The sequence below is a fragment of the Montipora capricornis genome, chromosome 8 (genome assembly GCF_036669925.1).
Source record: "Montipora capricornis isolate CH-2021 chromosome 8, ASM3666992v2, whole genome shotgun sequence".
Taxonomy (NCBI): domain Eukaryota; kingdom Metazoa; phylum Cnidaria; class Anthozoa; order Scleractinia; family Acroporidae; genus Montipora; species Montipora capricornis.
The window spans coordinates 45,024,627-45,048,743 of NC_090890.1; the positions used below are offsets into that span (position 1 = coordinate 45,024,627).

The following is a 24,117-nucleotide window of genomic DNA, read 5'->3' on the forward strand; positions in this document are numbered from 1 at the left end:
GGGCGTAGCTAGGGGGGTTCCTGGGGTGCCCGTGACTCCCCCCCACCCCCTTTGTAAACTTTTTTAATGCAAACAACCTACAATGTTCAGGTTGCGAAAACGCGAGTATCCCTCTGTTTGACACAATGTGACCCGTTTCAGACGAGGTTATTCATCACCAAGTAATCCCATAGTTTTGGTAATAGAAGCTGCTTTGTTTTTCATCAGCGTCACGAATTCTTTCCAATTTTTGGGGCTAGTTTGTTTAAATTTAAGCACGCTTTCAACAGACCTAAATATTTTCGTGATTTATGCACGCGCTGCGGGCCTATTTGCCACCACGGTGACAGTGTGTACCACGAAGTTCCACTCTGGAGAACGTTTTTGAAAGTCCATCGTAACCAGCGTGTCAAACTCTCAGCTGACTGCTATTCGGAGTGGGGGCCGAGCCAGCCGTGATACCTTAGGGTTGTTTCACGTGCAGACCTGGAAGTATGTAGACTGCAAGCTGACTCTTTTGCACGAACACTTTAAAATGGCTGAAACTGCGGGCGATTTTTACTCTAACCAAACGCCCACGGTATTTGCGACCCGCAGTTTCAGCCATTGTATGTTTAAACATGCGCGTTCGCTTCAACAATTCTAGAGCAAAAGAGAGACTGTTCACAGTCTAAGTATGTTGATAATACCACTGTAGCTGAGATGATCCACGAAGTGCTACAGGTGATGCGCAAGCCGCTGTCACTAATGTGGAAGATTGGTCTAGAAAGCAGAACATTCAGCTGAACGCAGATAAATGCAAGGAGACAGAAACACTCATTCAGACATCTCGTGGTTAATGAGAAAGAACTCAAAATAGTTTACCACGCTAAGATTTTACGACTTACGATCTCCAGTAATCTTTAGTGGAACAACCATACTATCTACGAATCTATAAAGAAAGCGAATAAGCGCATTTACTTTCTCGTGTTACTGAAGAGGGCAGATATCCCCTCGGATGAAATACTTCGCTTTTATTGTACAACCATTTGGCCAGTTCTCGAATATTGTGTACAGGTTTACCACCCACTCACTACCTAGCTATCTAAGTTATGACACAGAAAGAGAGTCATGGTCTGTCGTATAGTGAATGTTTAGCTAAATTTGGCTTGAATAGAAGTAGCGACATATGCATGAAGTTATTTGAGACCATTTCTCATCCATCTAATCGACTTTAAAGCCTTTTACCATCCAGGCACTGACCGGCATACAACACAAGACGCAAGGGTGTATAGCCAACCACGCATATGTACAGATTTAAAATGCCTTATCCCAGCATTGTTCTCCAAATTCTTAAAAAGGTCAAATATTAATTTTATTTTTGTCACAGATCTGTATATTATAGTTACAGGGTTTAAAAAAGTTTCTGCCGTGCTTTACATATTGTTAACATATAATAATTTTATTAATAAAGCTTTTTCCATGAACTTTTAGGTTTCACCTTACATGTATGTTTTATACAACGCAATTCAGCGTTGTTTCAGTACTCAATAAACATATATGTAAGTCCCGTTTTCAGTGATCGTTTTTATCGGATATGAGTGGACGGGCCTTAATCTTGGCTTGTGCGGTCAACTTTGCAGCGAAGACAACAGTTCTCTTACAGTATACAATTTGAACAACTTTTTGATTTTTTTGTAACTGTATTCTTTGATGCAGATACAAAGAGCGGCCACAGGTTTGTGTAGGTCTGAATCACTGTCAAGAGAGGAGAAACAGAATGAGATTTGCAAAGGACAAAATACCCTTTTGTTGCTCAGGAAGGAAAAGATAAGGAGTAGTCAACTAGTTAAACGAAAACAGAGTATACATATAAAAGGCCAGTCAGACATCCAAGGAAGATACTTGTACCATCAGCAAGATGCAATATCTTTCTGGTGGAAACTGCGAATATGGACAATTGTCATCACACCGGCAACTAAACCTGTCGTTCTTAAAGTGCCCCTAACCCCAAAATATTTTTCGCTATAACAAATCTTTGCACCTGTTCGAAACACATTGCAGCCATTTTTTCATTTTTCTAACAAATCCTGCCATTTTATAGGCTTCGAAAGTTGCGAAAATCCGAGCATCTTTTGTTCACGACCGAGTCAGAAGGGGAGTGGGTCTATTCCTGAGTTGAAGTCACAAACTGATTAACATTGAATTAACTCTTTGTAAACATGCATGCAAAGTAGATTGTGACGTCAAGTCAGGAATAGACCCACTCCCCTTCTGACTCTATCGCGAACAAAAGATGCTTGGATTTTCGCAACTTTCGAAGCCTAAAAAATGGCAGGATTTGTTAGAAAAGGGAAAAAATTGCCGCAATGCATTTCAATGAAAAGATTCACTTTAGTGAAAAAACTATTTTTGGGTTAGGGGCACTTTAAAAGTCAAAATAATTACTAAGAACTTACCAAACCACGTCAGACGTTTTTGCAGTCATCACACACAAGAAACTGAAAGCAAATGGATAGTGGTTAGAAAACATGTTCACTGTACATAGTTAGCAGGATTCAGAGTTAAGAGCAAATCAGTAGATTGATCGTGTAGCCAGAAAGGGCCCCCATGTTGAATGAAAACTTCATAATGGCTTCTACGTTGCAACCTAACTTGGTTTAAAATTCACAAAATTGTTATTAAACTTACTGTAAGCAAAGCCTTGACAGAGCATTTTGCATTGATGACACACAAGGCACTAAAAACATAAACACTGGTTAGTGCACACATTTACTTTACATAGGAAGGCAGAATACAGACTTTGAGCCAGTCAGTCATCCAAGGAATACTGTACCATCAGCAAGATGCAATATCTTTCTGGTGGAAACTGCGAATATGGCTATTTTTATCATCATACTGGATGTCAAAGATCATGTGAATTAAACAAACTGAACCCAGAAGGTGTTCACTCACCAAAACCATGTACAGTTTTTGCAGACATCTCAAAGCATCCAAATCCTAAAACAATGCAACATGGTACTTTGAGCAGACAACAATAAGATTTTCAACCATGTTAACCACATTTGAAGAACACTTAAGGAAATGAAAGAAAGAAATGATGCAGTCAGGGAGGTTTGGCTTAGTCACAGAGTGACAATGAAACTTATCCTCACTGTCGATAAGATGGGGAAAAAAGATTCTCACATCACCCTACATCAGCTTTTCAACTATATGGACTCTTCAAGGCAGCAAAGCAGCTGGAGGTTCTCGTTAGATTCTCAATTCTTATGGTGCAGTAATAAATTAAGATTTTACAATATCAATTGCAACCAAAGTGAGGACCACCAAGGCTCCAATAATACAATGTACTATCGCGATCTTAGTTTTGCCTATGCGCCAGCCGTCAATATTTCGTGGTATTGCCGTCTCACTTTTGCGGCCTGTGATTGGTTCTTCTAATGTTGAAATTAACATCGCTGTACTGAATTGGGTTGCTGACGTACGCAAATAAATACGTTTCCCAACTAGCCGTCAATATAATGTGGTATTGCCGTCTCAAAATCGCAATTTGTTTTTATTGTAGACAATTTCCTTGCAGGATGAAAACTTCAGCACTCAGAACAGTCACTTACATTATTGTACTCACAGGGGTAGGGGAAGGGGAATTGATTGATTGATTGATGGCTCCAATGCTGGCCTGACTGGTTTTGAATCTTGAATCCCAGATGGTGACCCATAGCAGTATCACTCCAAACAAGACTTGACTTCAGTGAACAGAGAGGACCAGTATTTTTCCTGAAGAAACAGAACCAAAAAAAAGAACAAGAAAATAAATAGCAGCATTTTTATCTTACAATGAACTTGGACTGCAGAATTCCATGTATAGAAGTGTTAAGCAGTGTGACAGTATTTTGAAACCGATTTTTTTTTAAGCAGTCATTGAAGGCACCTTAAGAACATGTTACATGGTTCAAACCAACAAAGATACATTTTACATTCCCCAAATTAGTTTGATCCAGCTTTTGTGGAGTAGAGGTGTAAGCATGTTACAAGCAAAACATGAATGTAGTGTGGTAGCATGGAAAGCATGAGTTCACAACGTCCAGAAAAGGTAACAAGAAATGTTGTTTGACCCATTGTGTACTTTGTGATAGACAAAACATGCACGATGTAAAGAAAGCCAAGTATCCATTGATTCAATATAAACTAAAAAATGAGTAACAAGTGATTTAATGTTTCAAAAAACAAAACAAAATAGTAATGAGAGCATCAGACTGACGTGTCATCTCAGCATCAACACTAAGACATAACTGAACATTTCTCATCACATCTCTCATTGTTTCTTTTACCCTTTTGTAGCTTTAAAATAACTTTTATCTCAAAGCAGCAAATCCACTTACAAGTACCCTGAAACCCTCAGTAAAACGTCTGCCCAAATGCATTACTTTATTATAATTCCAGTAAATGGTTAATGGTATCCCACCTTGCTTTCCCCGGGTTTATTAAATTATTGGTGCACCAAACTTCGTGCCTTTAAATATTGTTTTTCAGAAAGTTCGCTTATCTTTGCATTTTTAATTACTGATTGCAAGAAGCACACAACATTCTTAAAAACTAATAATATTGAACCAAAATAAAAACGCTTACAAGGCTGCTGCGTTAGAATTTTCCGGAAGCCCTTCGGGCTCCCAACCTTAAGTTAGTAGCCCAAGTCATTTGTAGTTGGCAGGAGACAGTGAAGAGTCAGTCCGTATACAAATTATCTAGCCAGAAAAAAGCTCCAATGTCAAAAAGTGACAAGGTTCATTTAAGTGTAAATTTGATAGCAAAATGTTAAATTACTCCAAACATTCTTTAAGATTATGATTAGTTTTAGAATCTAATAATCAAACACAATCACCAGTCAGACATTCAAGGAAAAATGCAATTATCTTTTGGTGGAAAATGAATTTAGTGCCAATTTTATCACTATGTTGGCTTCAAATTTAAGTCACTCTTAAAAAGTAAAAAACTCACCATAAAAGAACCATGAGAGAATTGTGCTTTCAAAAAGAACTACAAAAAATATAACCAAGCTCTGGTCAGTAAACAATTTCAGTGCAAACAGGGAAGCAGGAGGGAGTTTGAAAGCCAGTCAGACATCCAAGGATTTTACCATCAGCAAGATGCAACCATCTTTCTGGTGGAAACTGCGAATATGGCTTATTTTATCATCATACTGGATAATAGAGAAAATGGACCAAACAAAAACTGAAATCAGAAAGTATAAACACTCACCAAACAAACTTTGTTATGTGTATTTTACACATCTTTTAACGCATCCACATCCTAAAATTATGTAACATGCTAATTTAAGAAACAGTTCAATTTTTCCACAAATATTCAGCAGATTTCAAGTGTAAGACAAAATAACAAGTTAATGAACTGATGCAGTCAGGGAGGTTTGGCTTTGTCACAAGGTGACAATGAAGGTCATCCTCACTGTCGATAAGATGGGGAAAAAAGATTTGAATCATCATCCTACATCAGTTAACCCATCGACTCCCAGGGGTTCCCCATTGATGGGTAAAACCGTCTGGCATTAGACAGTAAAACACTAAGTCTGGCCGGTTTAGGCCGTCAAAATTTAATGAACTGAACAGAATAAGGCAGCAAAGCAGAATGTTCTTGTTTAATACTTCCATCACACTGCATTAATTAAATAAAGTGTAACACTCACCAAACAAACCCTGTAAGCATGTACAGACTTGTCAGTGTCCTATCAAAGCTACCACATCCTAAAATTATACAACATGCCACTAAGAAATAGTTCACATTATTTAACACAAATATTTAAGCACAATTGAAGGTCAAGACAAAGCAGCAATTTAATTTTCTGATGTAGTCAGAGAGGTTTGGCTTTGTCACATAAGTGACATTCAAAGTTATCCTCATTGTCGATAAGATGGGGAAAGAAGATTCTCATCACCCTACATCAGCTTAATTAGCTATATGGACTTTTAAGTCAAAATCGTGACCAATAAAGTTGTGACTGAGTATTTTCCCATTGCAACTAAAATATAATATAAGAAGAAATCGCACACGTGCAACTAGTTTTGACCTTTCTATTTTAAATTAAAAGGTTGCAGCTACTTTGGCTAAAATAAATATATAAATAAATTACTTGGTTTCTCACAGTGAATTTTCTTTGAACCTGAAGATATGGGAAACGACTAATTGTTTTTTTTAATTTCAAGCCCTGGCGTAACACTCACCAAAGAAACCCCTGCAACTATATGCAGTTTTGCTTGTGTCCCACCAAAGCTTCCACATCTTAAAATGCAACATGCTACTTCAAGAAAAGGTCCACAATCTTCACCAGAATATTAAGCAAATTTGAAGAACAAGACAAAGAAAAAGCAAGTTAATGAACTGATGTAGCCAAGGAAGTTTGGCTTTGTCACTAAGTGACAATGAAGATTATCCTCATTGTCGATAAGATAGGGAAAAAGATTCTCTCATCACCCCACATCAGCTTATCGACAAATTATACGAATTCCCTTCCTGGCAGTAAAGCAAGCAGTAAAATAATTTCACAAGTTTAACAGCCCATCAATATGTTAAAACATCATGCGCACAAGCTTAAACCTTAACAAAAACACCCCTCATAATTTATTGTGTGGTTCCAGAAAATATCTATTACGTTGCACACACAAGAAACTATTTATTACATACCGTATTTACCCGTGTATAAGTCGACCTTTTATGGCCTCAAAAGAAGCTCCAAAAATCGCCCTCGACTTATACACGGGTCAAAGACTTTGAGCCAAGTTCCGGCTAAGTAATTTATTCAAAATTAACGTAATAAAGTTGTCTTGGGCATAACGAATGCAGTGGACAAAAGCCGACAAAAGACTTCAAAATGAATGACAAAAGACTTCAAAACGAATGTAAGCAATTCCAGTTGAAATGAAAAAAGGATTTGTCCAACTCTAAATGTTGAAGATACTCACAAGCACAAATGGGTTATTCCAGAAAAAATCCACACCCCCCCGACGGATGGGGTCGTTTTTTAACCCCCCCTCTCACCTGGATTTCCTGAAGCCCAAGACCCCCCCCTCCTGTCTGGATTTCCAAGACAAAAGACCCCCCCTCCTGCCTGGATTTCCAGGAAAAAATATTAGGCTTAAATTTAATTTATTTTTAATAGAAAATACGCACAATCACGTATAGAAGATGTTCTTTTTCAATTCCTAAAGCTTTGGCTAAATTATGTTGTGTGGAACTAAGAAAAGAAAGGAGCAAAAGGCCTTGCACACGGTATTGGTGGTCAAGGCCGTTCCAAAATACGTAACGCTAAATAACGCGCTGTAAAAATCTAAAAACAGAAATGGAAAGTAAATTTCATGTGCATTTAGCTGGTAAAAAGAAAGCTTCAAAATATCTTTCTGTTTTCAATTAACAACAAAATAAAAAACCCGCACTTGAAATCAGCGAGGAAAGCAGCAGTGAACGCGATTGAGATGTTTGCGTAAATATTTTCTTTCTCTCAAGAAATTGCCCAAGAACATTAAAAATTTAGGTGCACATTAGTTGGACAATACCCTGGGAAACATTCATCCACAGACAGTAAGTACTTTTAGAGTAATAGTGGTAGAACTAGCGTTACGCTACTTGTTTTTGCACTAAATTTTTAACCATCACGCCAAAATTGAATTTTTCGTTTCGCCTAGAGTTCAAATGGTTTGATGTATGGTTTGCTTCGTATCGTTTGAATCGTTTCGATGGTTTGTAAAACACTTGGTTTCCTTCGTTTTAATCCTTCCTCTCAAATATTTCTTTCGTACATAACCCAAAATACACGCTAAAATTCCAGTTTTGAAAATTGCAAAGCCGTGAAAAGCGCCAAAACAAAACAATTACCTCGTTCTGCTTCACTGAACAAAGTTTGGTTGCCTAGCACGTGACAATTTTTACTCAGTACGTGACTAATTCTCTCACGCAAAGTACAAACTTTGAAAAGCTCGAAACCTTTGAAACGCTTTAAACCTTTTCTTTCCATCCTTTGAAACGATAGATGACGCGAACCAAACGAACAATAGAAAGTTTGAAACGATACAAACGACAGAAACGATGTTAAAAGTGCGATGTTTCGGATAAAAATGTAACGCGCCGGATGAAAAATTTTCCGATTCCACCAACTTTGTCTTGGTGCTGTGTGCTAACAAAGCAAAATAAACGCAAGGCAAGTATCAAAATAAACAGCAGACATAATAGACAAGCGTTGGTTTTCCGTATTATTCCAGATAAATACTTTGTAGCAAAGAAATAACAGCTAAAAGTCGGGTATTGTCGATAACGAGCGTTTGACAGCCAATACCGTGCGCAAGGCCAAAAATGCTAAAACGCGAACGACTGTTTATACACTCTTAGCTCATAAAAATCAATTGCCCTTGTTCTTTCTTTGCTCTTTGCGCTTTCTTTGCTCTTTCTTTGTATCATTACATGAAACAACGGTGGCACGCTGGGTCTGGGTACGAGTAAAAATGTGTCAGGCGTTTCAAACTCTTCGTTGCAATATTGTTGCGACGGCTCTTTCTTTAGTATCTTGTTCGCGTTTTCTGCTATAAAAGGACCTGCGAAGGAACTTAGATTAGCATTTATGTCAGGTGAGAAATATGTGAACAAAATATTTCTACTATTTTCAGGGTCTGAGAGCGCTAAACTGTCACCGAACTAAACGTTCGAATCGCATGAACTATCGGTTCAGATTACCCCTGCAGAAGACTTTTTCGAGTTCAACCCCCCCTCCCGCCTGGATTTCCAGGGTCCTTGACCCCCCCTCCCGCGAGAATTTCCAGAATCCCATCCGTCGGGGGGTGTGGATTTTTTCTGAACAACCCAATATGAAATAGACACTGGAAATTTTAGTTTTCAAAAGGCGGAAAGCTTTAAAAGGCATTTCTGTTTCTTCAAATAAAAACTCGATCGTTCAACGGCTTAGTAACCTGGCGCAATACCTCGTGTTTGCGTGCAAGCATTGTCACTTGTGTTGCGTGAAAATACTGGTTGGTAATGAATGTTTTTTATTCTTTATACAAACCTGGCTGACTTAAATGCTTTTGCAAACGTCTTATTGTTTAGTTTAGGAGTTTTTTTTTGTTTGTCATTTGAGAAATTATATGTCAAGGACCAATTAAACCCTGAACATTTTCGCATCATTCGCAAGTTATTTTCAAAGATTGACTCCTGCTTCCTGTGTGATGTTGTGCTTATCCTCTAAAGCCCTTTATCCTTGAACAACGAAACAGGTTAGTTTGAAGTTTACATGTTCGATTTTCTGAGAACTTTTTCGAAACTCAAGGACAAACTGCCCGCATATACAACAGATGCTGAACCACAAAACTATTAAGCGCTTGAGGCCCTGATTTTTTTGTGTATCCACATTTCCAGAAATCGAAGAATACAACATTAGTGTCCCATGAACATTTTACAACGAAATTAAGAAATTGCTTTTTTTGCCATCAAAAATGGGGGGTCGACTTAAACACGGGATCGACTTATACACTGGTGAATACGGTAGTTATTTTTGCTGTCACAGCGAAACTCTGTAAAATACCTCAATGCTACTCTCGATGATATTTTGTTATGTTGCAGGTGTAATTTTTATGTACAATCAACTGTAGTATAATTTGTGAACTGTACTGTTTTATATTATTTTTTGTGGGTGCAGCCATGAACTGACTTCGCTTATCAGCGGGAATCATAAGCCGTCAAGCAACAGGTTTTTTTTCAACACCTGTTTATCAAATGTTGCTTAAATTTCTCTTTCACCAGGAACACTTCAATAAAGTTATACTCTTTGCCTCTGTAGTTTATATACGAGCATACATTTTTTTATGCCTTAGGAGTTTGAAAGCCAGTCAGACATCCAAGGATTTTACCATCAGCAAGATGCAGCCATCTTTCTGGTGGAAACTGCGAATATGGCTTATTTTAATCATACTGGATATATATAATAAAGAGAAAATGGACCAAACAAAAACTGAAATCAGAAAGTATAAACACTCACCAAACAAACTTAATTGTTGTGTATTATACACATCTTTTAAAGCAACCACATCCTAAAATTATGTAACGGGCTAATTTAAGAAACAGTTCAATTTTTTCCACAAATATTTCAAGTGTAAGACAAAATAACAAGTTAATGAACTGATGTAGTCAGGGAGGTTTGGCTTTGTCACAAGGTGACAATGAAGGTCCTCCTCACTGTCGATAAGATGGGGAAAAAAGATTTGAATCATCATCCTACATCAGTTAACCCATCAACTCCCAGGGGTTCCCCATTGACAAGTAAAACCGTCTGGCATTAGACAGTAACATCTGGCCGGTTTAGGCTGGTTTGGATGTCAAAAGGTTAATGAACTGAACAGACTAAGGCAGCAAAGCAGAATGTTCTTGTTTAATACTCCCATTACACTGCATTAATTAAATAAAGTGTAACACTCACCAAAGAAACCCTGTAAGCATGTACAGACTTGTCAGTGTCCTATCAAAGCTTCCACATCCTAAAATTATACAACATGCCACTAAGAAATAGTTCACATTATTTAACACAAATATTAAGCACAATTCAAGGCTGCTGCCTAAGAAAATTTTGAAGGGGCCCTCAGAGCTAAACACTGAGAACTTAGGAGCCCAACATATGAAGTGAAAGGCGTTGCTGTGAAAAATTAAGGAGCCCACAGCTATTCTTTGGGAGCCCCAGGCTACCGGGCTCCTGTTAGGCAACAGCCTTGCAATTGAAGGTCAAGACAAAGCAGAAAATTTAATTTTCTGATGTAGTCAGAGAGGTTTGGCTTTGTCACATAAGTGACATTCAAAGTTATCCTCATTGTCGATAAGATGGGGAAAGAAGATTCTCATCACCCTACATCAGCTTAATTAACTATATGGACTCTTAAGAGGCAGCAGAGCAGGATGTTCACCACACTGCATTATTAAGAGCAAATAGATTAAAAATATTTGAATAAAAATATTTGAATAGAATGTGTGGGGCTCTAAATCGTGACCAATAAAGGCGTGACTGAATATTTCCCCATCGCAACTAAAATATATGGAGAAATTGCAATGTGCAACTAGTTTTGACCTTTCTCTTTCAAAAATAAAAGGTTGCAGCTGCTTTTGTTAAAATAAATATATAAATAATTTACTTGGTTTCTCACAGTGAATTGTTTTTTAAACTTGAAACAGGGGGAACAACTAAATTTTCACATCCTGTCGCAAAATTGCAAAGATTATCCTCATTGTTGATAAGATAGGGAAAAAGATTCTCTCGTCACCTCACATCAGCTTATCTCAACACAATTAGCCTAGTTCATCAATATAGTAAAACATCAAGTGCACAACCTGACAAAAACACTCCTTATTTGAATTCTTCATATAAAGAATTGTAATAAGGCCTAGTTTGTTTTTGTTGTATGCTCATATCTTTCCCTCACATTTTGAACCTTTGTAGCTGGGCTCCTGGGGCAGAGCCTAAAACTAAAGAGAATATGGTCAACCGTTTTTTTCTTGGTTGTCATGTGATGACCAAGCTTATGTTCATCCATCCACACAGACTCTGGGGAGTCAAAATGGATGTCCACTTCACATGAGCTGCTTTGTTTGACTGTAAAAATGCAGTTGAGTAAGCAAGTTACTATGCTTAATGACATTTCTAATCATTAGCTTATAACGTTTTTGCTGTTGTTCCAATGTTGAAAATGTTGTCACAGAGATTACTATGTGTGTAATTGGATTGAGAGAAGAGGAGGGCCATGTACAACCATGGAGACCAAAGAACTTAAAACAACAATCAGCTATCTGTCCTTACCATTACTGATTTAATACTCGAAAACCACAATGGCAGTATCCTGCAATAGAAAATTCAGAAATCTCGTAAGTCATTTATCTTTAAAACATTCTTCAAGTCCAGTTCACGCATGTCACATCAGGAGGAGAATATGTTCACTGCACAATGAGGTACTTTCATTGCACTCTAACAAGAGGTGTCAAGGTTTTTCATCACATGTGACTAAGATTGTCCATCCCTTGGGATAGTCCTTTTTTAATGTTTTGAAAACCAAAAATAATTTTTACTTAAGGTAATTCCCTTGAAATTGTTCTACTATCAACCTTTTTTGGAAAATTAGCATAATTAACATTCATGATATGAACATTAAAAAAGCAATACAAAAATGGGGTCACCATGCTTGTTTACGCATTAGCAGGCTCTTAAAATGGGGTATACAAAAATACAGAATCAAGAATCTTGGAAAGATACAAAATGTTATTTTGAAAATAAAGCTTTTTTTATTCACATAAGCAGTACTGCTTCATTTACGCCATTTTTGATTGCCTGGTTGTGGGAATAGTGCATTATTTGGGACAGTTCCGTGGTTAGCTTTGAAGTCCTTGCCTTGGCAAAAATACACCCAGTTCGGAACTACTCATGTTCTACTATCAAACTTTTTTTCTCTTCTTCAAATATATTCTTTATTAGATTGTTCATAACAAATACCTGAAAAAAATTCTGGGGTCAACGTGCTCGTTTGAGAGAAAAGGAGCAGTTATTCCGCTATTGGGTTTAGTTTGAGGGAAATGTTTTGTACGCGCACATGCTCATGTGCACGCACTAATGACACGAAAATCAAGCCCAGTAAGGATGCGCAATGCAATACTAAGGAATTACCTTAAAACTGACAAAGTTGACCAGTAACAAGTCACCAAGGATAGGGGTTAAATTCAGAGTCAAAAGATAAATTAATGTTGGTCCATAATCCATGCCACCACCAACATGCCACATTACCTCCTTGTTTTTAATATTACTATCCAACAAACATCTAAATATTACAATATTAATGTACAATTGAAATTCAATACAGTCAATTACCATTCTTGTGAAACAACCTCAGTGCTCAACCCAAAGTCCTAAAAATGGAATAATTGGCACACAGTTTAGTCAAAGTTCATTCATTTATTGTTTGTCTGGACTGTTTAAGTATGATCATTTCGTGACAATCAGAGAAAAGCTGTCTTCTACAAGACTCAGTCATTCAGAGACTCTAGTCTTAAGCATTCATCACATTATCACAGGCAGACAGACAAGAAAACCTTCCTGGAATCTAATCCACCCAAAAACAAGGTTATCATTGGAACTGAAAAGCCTAACTTTCACGAAAGACTCAGTGAAAGACATAAATTTAACGAGGCTAAAGAATTTAGACAAAGCTAAAAACAAGCCATTGCAGCAGTTTTGCATGGAATAAACAGTGGGGCATTCCAGGGAGGTTTGTAGGGGCATAACAATGTGCTTTGGCTCAAGTTGCATTTTCCTTTGTTTGCTTCTCAAGTGTTAAGGGTATTATAATGACCAGATCATCAAAAAATTGTTTGATTTGTACTGTATGACAATGTCTACAAAACACTGCCAGAAGTAAAGTTCCTTACCATAAAGAAAATGGGCACTGTACCCCAATTTGTGAATATGAGGATGCCTTTGAGAGCCTGAAAAGACAACATAAAAGTTCACAAACTCTCTTCAAAGTCAGCCACTACCTAATATGAAGAGATGACCACAACCTCAACCGAAAGTAACCAGCTTCAGACAAATGCCTCGAATAGACATCACAGCTTCAAAGTTACACAAAACATGATGCTTCAAAGATATCAGGCTCGTCATCTTGTGTCATCACTAGCTGGAACACTGAAAACAAATGCTGCGAACTTAACCCTTGAACCCGAGAGTATTGAGAACCATAATTTCTTGATGCAAGCACAATGACGCACATTTACCTCAACCACAAACGCCAGCATATGGTCACCAAACATAATGTTAAGAATTTGCATGAATGAAAGAAGGCTTTAACAAAATTAACGCAATACTAACAAAATAAAAAAATATATATATATAAAAAAAAGAAAAACCGGTTACCCTGCCACTGTCGTGTCCTTGAAATACTCTGTTCCAGGCGCCCAAATAGGGAAAGGGAAAAAAATGCGTGCGAAAACAGGCAATCTTGAAACGGCATATCGTTTGAAGAACGAGGCATAGACTAGTACAGTAACAACCCACGCCAGTGTCTAGAGCAAATTCTCAACCGTTAAGAGATGACTAAAATGAAAAATGCCTGACATATTAAAACCTCTTTGTCTCAGTCCTTGCCTTGTTTTCTAGGTTTCCAAAAAATTCGGCGCATTCAAGCCTTTATTTCAAGATTCTGTTTCCACATTTCAACGCTTGGCAGTAGCTGTGGCAAAAACCGACCCTTAAGCGTTTCATTAATAAATCTGCTGTGCCGCGGAATGCTCACACACCTGATGTTTCGACTATGGCACAAAGGCCAATACTTGGGCTTGGAAGCACTAAATTTAAGAATCGGGAAGCCGGAATAACAACTTGTGCAAGTTTAGGAGATGTGAAACGCGACATGAATAAAGCTTACTAGTAGTAACCACGTGGAGAGGTGGTGAGATTTAAAACAAATGTCTTCTCTATCAACGACCTAGTTCAAGGCATAGGAGCCTCAAGGCCTTAGAACGCGTAACAATGACTACAAATTGAGTGCCTAAACAAGACTTCAGTCAAAATTAGAAACTTACTTCCACAGAGTTTCATGAACCACGAACTCACACCTTCCTTTACTTAACTCGTGCGAATGGCCGTATGCAGTGACGCTGAGCAATGCTGTAACGCTGTCGAAAATTTATACTGTTACAAAGCACGTGATCAAACAACAATGCAATGATTGGTTTAACGTTTCTACGCACCTCGCAACATCAATACCCCCAGCCCCTACCTTAGAGCATTTTGAACGTGTTTTTCTTTAGAAACACTTCGAGCGGACCTTCGAGCGTTTATTTTAGTCGTGCTAAATAGTTTTTGGAATATTTTTTTGGCAATTTTCTACTACAACAATCGTTGGTTTTTTTCTTTCAAAGCGGTGGCTTTTTTTTGCAAGCAACAAGCAATCAATGATACCCTACCATTTGAAGAAAAACAGCATTTTCAGGGGGCTGGGGTCAGAAAGAGATTAAGAAAAAAACACGTTCGGAAAGCACGACGCAATGTTTTTCGTTTTCTTTCCTCGAAAAGAATATTCAAAAGACCAGCTGGCCCCAGTTGTTCAAACGATGGATAGTGCTATCTACCGGATAAATCACTATCCAGTGGATAAACACTAGCAAAACCAATTGAGTTATCCAGTGGGTAGTGATTTATCCGGTGGATAGCATTATGATTATCCACCTTTTGAACAACTGGGGCCAGGCTTCCCCCTCTGGCACCCAGGGTAAGCGCCAAAAGTCATGGACCGTGAAGGACACCATACTGTATGGGTAAAAACAATGACCTGTGATGAGTGACCTGAACTTTAGCCTCCCCGCGTCAGCTCGCAAGTATTTCTTACGGTGGCTTATTCATCTTTATCAACTAGTTTGATAGAACCTAATGCTCAAGGTTCACTCTCCACCGGTTACTGAAACTGGCCCCTTCTTCCATAGTCTCCTTTGCTGCCCCTGAGGCCAAAGTCACGCAACGCTCCTCATCCCCATGCGTGACTTTGGCCCGAGCGGCTGCAAAGGAGACTACTACTTCCACAGTCAAAACTGCATTTAGCAAGGTTCCCAAGGGGAAAGGGGTACTCTAGTAATGGCCTTATCAGAAGTGCAGCACAAACCAGACATAATTTCCTTTCTAGGGTGAGGCATACTGCATAATAACCAGAGCCCAGTTGCTCAAAGACTGGTGAAGTTTAACCCTGGGTTATTGTGAACTTTGATTCAAGTTTATTTAATTTACCAATCAATAAAGATTTCCCCGGAAGATTTTTGCTCTTCAAATTTTACCTTGAGCATAAAATAACTTTTTGAAACCATTTTCAGAGGGCCAAATTAAAACCTTTATTTTTAATTGTGGGTCAGCTTTCCAAATCTTTCACCGTGATAATTCAACCTTTATCAACTCGTTTGATAAAACCAAATTTCGTGTTTCACTCTCCTACCGACTCAGCACCATTTTCTTTAGAAACTAGAAATTTGTTTAGAGGAATTTAGAAATACTCTAAAACACCTTCAGATTAACACACTTCGAAGCAGATATAATTTATACTCCCCCAGAAGAATGCGCGTTAATTGTTCCTTGAAATTGTTGCATTTTCTTTGAAAACTGACCAGTCTGGCCGGCCAGTTCTGACAATAGGGCCGTTTATACGAGAGAAAATAAGCCGTGGCTAACTCTGGCTGCGGCTTACGGGAGCCGCGAAAGGAACTATTTATAAGAGTATAAACTCCCCGGCCAGGATAAGCCGCGGCTTGAGAAAGCCGTGAACGTAGATTTTGTACCATTTATACAGGGGGTTCGCGGCTTCCGTAAGCCGCGGCCAGAGTTAGCCGCAGCTTATTTTCTCTCGTATAAACGGCCCTAATGAAGGCTAAAAGTCCTGACAGTACTTTCGTTTTCCTTCAGCATCAAATTACAGTTATGACTTTTTTGACAGGTAAAATTCAAATAATATTAACTTTACATTAAATCGTGGTGGATTTGTGTTAGTTAGCTTTTGAACAACCTGGCCCAGGGGTTTATGAGAGACAGAGTTCTGGAATCAAAATGAGTCTGGAATAGGTCTCACATAGGTGAGAATTTTCCATGTTTAGTAGAATGGAACTAGGAATAGCAGAATGTCACATGGTGCACCCCATGTCCTTTTGCAACTTTGCATTGATGTGAAAAATTCGAATACCCTAAATTTCCTCTGGCAAGAGTGTACATAAATGATAAAGGCAAATGCTTTTTGCGGTCAAAACACCAATGAATGTAAATATGGGTAACATCACACAGATTCAAAGGGAGTACCACCCTAAAGCTCCTTTTTCCCCTACCATGCTTAAATCAGACAATGAAATTTCACTGCCCAATTCTGAGACGCAAATAATTATTAGTCTAAAGATTGCATGTTTAATGTTTATTACCTATTCTTCAGGGACTCTCATGGGTGATAAATGAAAATACATGCACAAAACAGTGCGGGACTTGGAAACTCAAGGAATCTACAAAATAATTAATAATTACTGATACTTTACAAAACAGTAACAAAATTTTTTTCAGTGTACTGAGAAACTTACAAAAAGTACATTTACTTTTACAGGCAAAGGTAAAGGATGAATGTAAAAACAAGATGTTATAAAATAATATTCTTTTAGGGATGACAAACTGGATTTCTTAAAAACAATCCTGGTTTAAGGAAATTAAAGGTTTGTGGTCAAGACATTGTGACACAGAAAAGAAATCATGAAAACAGAGGGCAGAGTCCAAAAATCATCACTGCAATAAAATATTTCAAGGAATGTTGAAGGAAAAATGCAAACCCTATGCAATTTTTAAAATAAATAAACATCTTAAAGCCCTCTTCAATTTCCAAAGCTCGTTTGACAAATATTTTAAAAATATATTTTATGCACAAATTTTAAGCAGTCATCTTTCTTGTGAATAATTATAAGCAAATCATGATAATCTCTCCCAAAAAGTACCTTTGCAGACAAACATGAGAGTCTGAATGTGCATGATAATATTGTGCAACAAACTCAACTTTTCTCTCATCACAAACCAATGCATCGGCGATCCCGTTACTACAGTTTTCCTAAAAGTTTGCATAAGGATTGAGCTTGCATGCATGTTTCTTGTTTGAAATTCATTAACATTTTACGAGGGTGGCAACCAACAGAAAAACAGTTTTCCCATAACTTGTTATAATCCTGAAAATTCTGATGCAGTTCTGTGCATCAACATTACTATAAAACAAAGACCATTCTTTAAATTTTGATGATGATCAACATCATCTACCAGTGCCTGGGCCCTGAAGTGCCATGCAGGCAAGACTTGCTTGAAGCTCTTGGGATTGCCTATTTCCCAGCCTATTTCACATTACTTGGTATACAAAGGGTAAACAATGAACAGGGAGCAGACTAAATTCAGCAGATGCAGAGTCTTGGAAAATGCGAGAAAGAGAATTCAAAGTCATGAATGTCAGTTTACTTTTCATACCGATTAGCAGCGAAAGTGTATGTTAAGATGGAAAAACCTTAGGAGCCAATTTTCCTTAAATGTTATAAAACAAATCTTTAGCTGAAATGATGAACCACCACAGGTCACCTTATGATACAAACAATAATTTTCTCAATCTCAATTTAACATTTGCTGCATCAAAGAGGGATTTATAAAATCCATAATCAAAGAGTTCGAACACAAGAGTCTCTAATGGCCTGGATAGGAGTGACCCACAAAAGCCAATGATAACAGCAACTCATCAGATACAGTGGAAACTTGCAAGGCTGGACTTGGGACAGTTTGCTTCCAATAAACCTCAAGGCATCATTGATAATGTTAAGGACAATAATGTTTGTCTCCTGTATAACTGAATAGCTTGAGACATTAAAGGACTTATGTAAAGGAACAAATTAATCAACTATCAAATATTATTATTATACATCAGACTCACTATGAAAAATCTGATTGGTTGAGAGCATTCAATCAATTCACAATAGCTTGTGAACTTGACATGATAAATGTAATATCTGCTGCAGATATAACTGTTATCATGTCAAGTTCAACATCTGCCTGGTTACTAAGCCCCTTGGAGTGTTCTCCTCAGAAACAAAATGGCCTATCACACCAGGGTTTAAGGGTTAAATATTTGGTTGTTACTATAAGTAATGGATATGGCTTACTCTCATGGTTAATTAACCGCAGGGATGAGATGGCTCGATCCGAACCCCTTCAATAAGCTTTTGTCTGTAAGCAACTAATTTATTTACTTATTTATTGAACGTTAATCTATAAATTATAGTTTAGTTTTCTATGTTCTATTACCCCATCTGTAATTCAGCACATATACTGCCATGATGGTAATCAACATTCATTCATTCATTGATATTGCAGAAAATCAATGGGTCCACCACTGTCAAAAAGAAGAATTTACCCATGTTAATTCAAGTCAAGAATTCACACAAGAAGATAACTATTCTTTACTGCGTAACCCCACCCGGTTTCATACTATCTCATGTTATCACCGTCATATCAGGTTCAGTTCATACTAATTTAACTGCTCTGGACAAAACTTCCTGAGTAGCAGTTTGTTTGTGTTATGCCAGTCATTTTACAAAATTAATATGAACCTAATTTATTCATTTTGCTTTCCTGTCTCTTATGTTGCTACATGTACATCTTGCATGTTGCACTTCCCCAGCACCAGCTATACAAACTAAAGATGTTGCACGCACCATGCAATCAAAATATACAAAGGATATGCAAGTGTCCAAGGTGGCTCCCCTCCATTGATATACAGCACATACGAGAAGCCATCTCTGTGTGTGCCATTGATGGCATAATACAGCGGAAGGTAGCGGAACTGGGTGAAATGTCTCTTTTCATAAAACTGCATTGCAGCCAAGTTTGTAGTTAAAACATGAAGATACACAGCTTTACAGTTTTGTCTCTCAGGTGTCGTCAGGTGGCACAGTAAACTATCCAAAAGCAGAGACCCTGAGATAAAAAATGACCCTGAGGTTACATGTTGAAAAATACACATGTATCTAGAAACAGATAAAATATTTTACCTGGATGTCTGAAACACACTCACCATTTTGCCAGGAAAGTGAACCTCATCATAATCACCTGCTACATACAGGGTCTATCAATAGCAATCAGCCCTGAGCACAGTTTTGCAGTTTAGTTCATTGATTTGTTAATGCCTCAGTCGCAGAGATTAATACACATACCTTTCCAATTACGTAGTTTTCGTTGATTTGAAAATGCAGGGCTGGCCATGTCATGTCTAAAAACATATTGTTTCATGCACAATACTCACCTATACCATGTCTCCTGTACTCTTTAACAACACCAATGCTCAAAATGTATGCCACCGTGGTGTCGTCACCAAATGCGAAGGAAAGAATGCCACCATCCTACATACAAACGATAATATATTGTTTAAAATTAAATGCAGACCATCACCACTTTGCCTCCACTAAAAACAAAGTCTAGTTTATCAACAAAGACCCCTGGTCAAATGAGAAAGTTTTCATGGTGACACGAGATGCTGAGCACTTTTAGAAAATGGTTCGAAACTTAACAAAACTTCACAAAGTGTCCCTTTAACTCTAAAGCCTATTAATTACCTACTTTTAGCAGTGGCACAGCATTAAGAGTACTACCCTTCCAGCAATGTGGCATGGAATCGATTACCAGACTAGCTGCCACATGCAGGTTGAGATTATTGTTGGTTCTCTACTCTCGTTCAAGAGGTGTTTCCAATTGAGTACTCTGGTTTTCTTCTCTCACCAATACCCACCATTTCATTTGACTCAATTTACTGTCTCCCAAATAAAAGAGAACATGGGCAAAAATATATATGCATACATGCATACATACTTAATTGACCGCCGTACATGTAGAAATTTTTTGAAATGTGTAAAAAACAAAATAGAAGACTTGATTTTCAGGTGGAATTCTCACTTGTGATGGAAAAAGGAAAATGCACATCATTTCCCTGAAGCTCATCTGTGTTGTTTTGTTCACATAGAATTTGAAACTAGCCTATTATGCAACAGCACTAATTTAAGACTTAAAACATTGAGAATGTCTTCCTGCACATTTCTCTGCTTTTAGTGAGGAATTTGCTTTCTCTTGTTTTCTATAGTATTTACCTCTTTATTACAAAGAGACTTCGTCTTGACTTCTGCCACAAGAAGACCAATAATATTCTTGTTTAATGTAGCTGCCAGGGAAAAGAAGCGAGAGCTTGATGTTATCTCGTCATACCAAATATCGGGGTATCTGAGCAAGAAGAACAAACACAGAATTAAAACATAGATTTCCAGAGGTGAATAATGTTTCTATTATTATTATTATTATTGTTCCTCACAAGGCACACAAACTTTGCTTCATTTTGATAATCATAACATTCTCATGCAGTTTGGTTGTCAATGACATATTAATCAGTTTTCAAATTGTAAAGGTGAATCATTTGGTCTAATATATGCACTTTTTAGATGACAAAAATAGGCTCAGGCTACAAAACTAGCAGTGCTAAAAATAAAAATGGCATGAATTACCTAGAAAAATTTCAATGTGAACATTAAATTAAATACACTAATAGCAGAAAACTTGTCGGATACAGAGATGCATGATCACAATGACTCAGACAAGTACAGTTTACCTGCCAGTTGTTGAACATGGCCATTATTGCAAATTTGCTTCCATTAAGTTACCCTGAGTAGGAGCAGGTTAGCGAGATTTTGTGTGAAATTGTTTTTGATGATAGGGCAATCACTGCTAGCAGGTCGCCTATCCAAGTACTAACCCGGCATCCAACAGGGCTTAACTTCGGTGGGAATCGGTCTTTTCCCTTGGTTCCATTTGTAACCTCTACATAAGTGTTACAAAAGAAGTTATAAACTGTTCCTGTATAACAGAACATTTTTCATTTACAGTGCCTGGCAATGAATTCTGCGAGCTTTTGAAATGTTCTTAAATAGGGGATTGGCTGTTGCTCTCGTGAGTCTTGAATGCCCTTCATTGCAATTGGCTAAACTAAAATTTACAAAACCAAAGACTGAGAATGACCCTTTCCTGCAGTGAAATTACATATCCTCACAGGGACCACACTTAAGTCCTGATCAGTTTCTTATTTTACTTCATGTGAGAAAATTTCTTGTGTCATTGCCACTCCTCTGTTCAAATTCCAGGTCTTCTTTGTTGCCACTTTAATGCAAGCAGGAGCCTTTCTGACGCAAGCTTGTTTGCTAGCGTAAACAGACTGTGATTATCGACAAAAAGGTTTTAATGCTTACATCGAACCATCCCGCATAAACACCTCTAGGCATCTTGTTATCTCTCTGGCTACCCCCAGGTTTCTTTTTGGATACCAAGGGTGCGTTCGATTGACCGTATTCCGGAATAGGAATACATGGAATAGAAGTTAGAAATCCTTCGTTTTTACGGAGATTCGCATGAAAACTGTCAAACACTTGCTAAAATGCTATTTTAAACATATATTTATAATCCTTGTTGCTTCAAAACGCCAGACCTACCGTTTTAAATCATCACTTCATGTATTCTTATTCCAGAATAGGGTCAATTGAACGCGCCCCAAGTAGAGTACTTACTAAGATCTACTTTCTTCTGATAGTTTAAAACAGTGCAAAAATATCCCTGTATCAGTAAGCATCACCAATAGGAAACCAGAGTATCTCGAGATGTGTAGAACGTAAACGCAAAAACACAATAACAATAGCAAGGCACCGTCCTTAACTATAAAACACTAAGTGACCTAAGTTTAAAGCCTTGATTTCAAAAAGACACCTGCTTATCACATCTAGTTTAAAAATGCAAATGCATGTGCATACCGCTGAATTAATATGCAGCACAGAAGTTTCGGGCTTTCAGACTTTTTAACTTGTATTTTGCATACAATTTTTGTAATATTTATTAAGGGCATTACTAAACCACGAAACAGCAAAACATTAGAACGAAACACTGAAACACCATGCACATACCTGCCAACTCTCCCGGTTTTCCCGGGAGTCGAGATCCAAGTGTTTCATCAAATCTCCCCGTCTCCCGGTTAGAGCACCAAATCTCCCGGGAAATACCTACCGTGGCCTTTTTCAACATTTGTTCATTAATTTCGTTATCTTCGAGATGTCAAAAAGGAAAATAAAACAAGAACTGGATTCTAGTGCTCTCATTTGAACTGTTCTGGTTCGGAAAACGTAAAACGGAGCAATCAAATTGATATTATAATAGGCTATATTTAACAAGTACCGTAATTGGTCAGATCAGCCAATCAAATTGCACAATACGTGGTAGAAAGTTGGCGCGGTTATGGGAACAATAGCAATTGCTGCTCTAATCGAGAAACGTTAGGAACATTCAGAAGGGTTTCGGGTGATTTTCGGAGAGTATTAAGATATTGTTGAAAATGACATTCTTACAATGCAAAGATTTTTAGATGTCTCCAGATTTTTGTACTCTGGGGGTTGGCAGGTATGCATGTCACTTTTCACTTGATCCAACCCTCTGAGGTCAAATTGATTAGTTTTGAATATGAATAATGGCAAACCGTGAAATCTAAAACTTGCACACAAAGTAAACAGCCTTTAGATAAAAGTCAAAGCTTAAAATTTTGCCAGTCAGGTGTTAAAAAGCCCACGTTCACCATGCAGGCATTGCAGTGCCGTGGATCAATTTTTTTATAATCATAGTAGCACTAATTAAAACACATATGTATCCCAAATCAAGTGCCAATAATTTTGAACAAATTAAATTGCTAAAATTATGAGGAGTAATTCAGTGTCCTTCTGGGTTCTAAGATTTTGAATGAAATTACGCTGAAGTTTCTGACATTTGTCGCCTGCGATTATCGGCATGTTGGGCTTGTGTCAAGGTACAGTAATTCTGTATAAAAACCGCATCGAGCCGAAATTAAAATATAATTATTGAAAAACCAGCTCGTTGATATATCTACTGACTTTCTTTTCATGTAGAGCTTGTCTGCAAAGGCTTTTTATAAGGGTGTATCAGTCAGTATACGGAGAAGGCTAAAACGCATACACGACGAATCATAAATGTAGCAATGCATTTAAGGCATGCACTTTTGTAATCAAGCCTGTTCTTGTCCATCCAGTTTTATAAATCCATGATATATAAATCAAAATTTATGAACTGTCTTCGGGATTTTCCGAGGTTAAAATGTCTATAAAAATCGACGTTTCGATCAGTTTTACTGGAAAGAAAGAAATATGAGAGGTGAAAGTTTCAGAGATACGACCATGATATATATTTACGAACCTTTTATTTTAAGCTTAGTTACAGTTATATGTATATGGCTACCTTTCCTGCTTCGTTCAACTGTAACTCTTAATCTGTATAAATTTGTATACTCACTCGATCGGAAACCATTCGCGACACAACCGCTTGACCTCCTCCAAATCGGTTGGGCATAAGAACCGCACCTGAACATCGTTTAGCAAACCCAGATTGATTGTCATTCAATTTTTTTTTCTCCAGAAAAATGGGTTTTAGGTAAGAAGAACAAAGTATCGGACAGCAAACTCATCAAGTTTGAAATGAGGAAAGTGATTTGTTGACACTGCCATTAC

The 24,117-nt window shown here is 37.7% G+C and overlaps 1 protein-coding gene across 1 annotated transcript; it reads right to left on the reverse strand.

Moving 5' to 3' along the window:
* Positions 1-16,907: 16,907 nt before the first annotated feature.
* Positions 16,908-24,045, reverse strand: LOC138059896 (N-alpha-acetyltransferase 60-like). Its single transcript, XM_068905549.1, has 5 exons — positions 23,903-24,045; positions 20,662-20,791; positions 19,824-19,920; positions 19,264-19,498; positions 16,908-18,331 (listed from the first exon to the last, which is right to left on the reverse strand). The coding sequence occupies exons 1-5, from the start codon at positions 24,004-24,006 to the stop codon at positions 18,187-18,189; spliced, it is 711 nt and encodes a 236-aa protein (XP_068761650.1). The 5' UTR covers positions 24,007-24,045; the 3' UTR covers positions 16,908-18,186.
* Between the last annotated feature and the right edge of the window lie 72 nt (positions 24,046-24,117).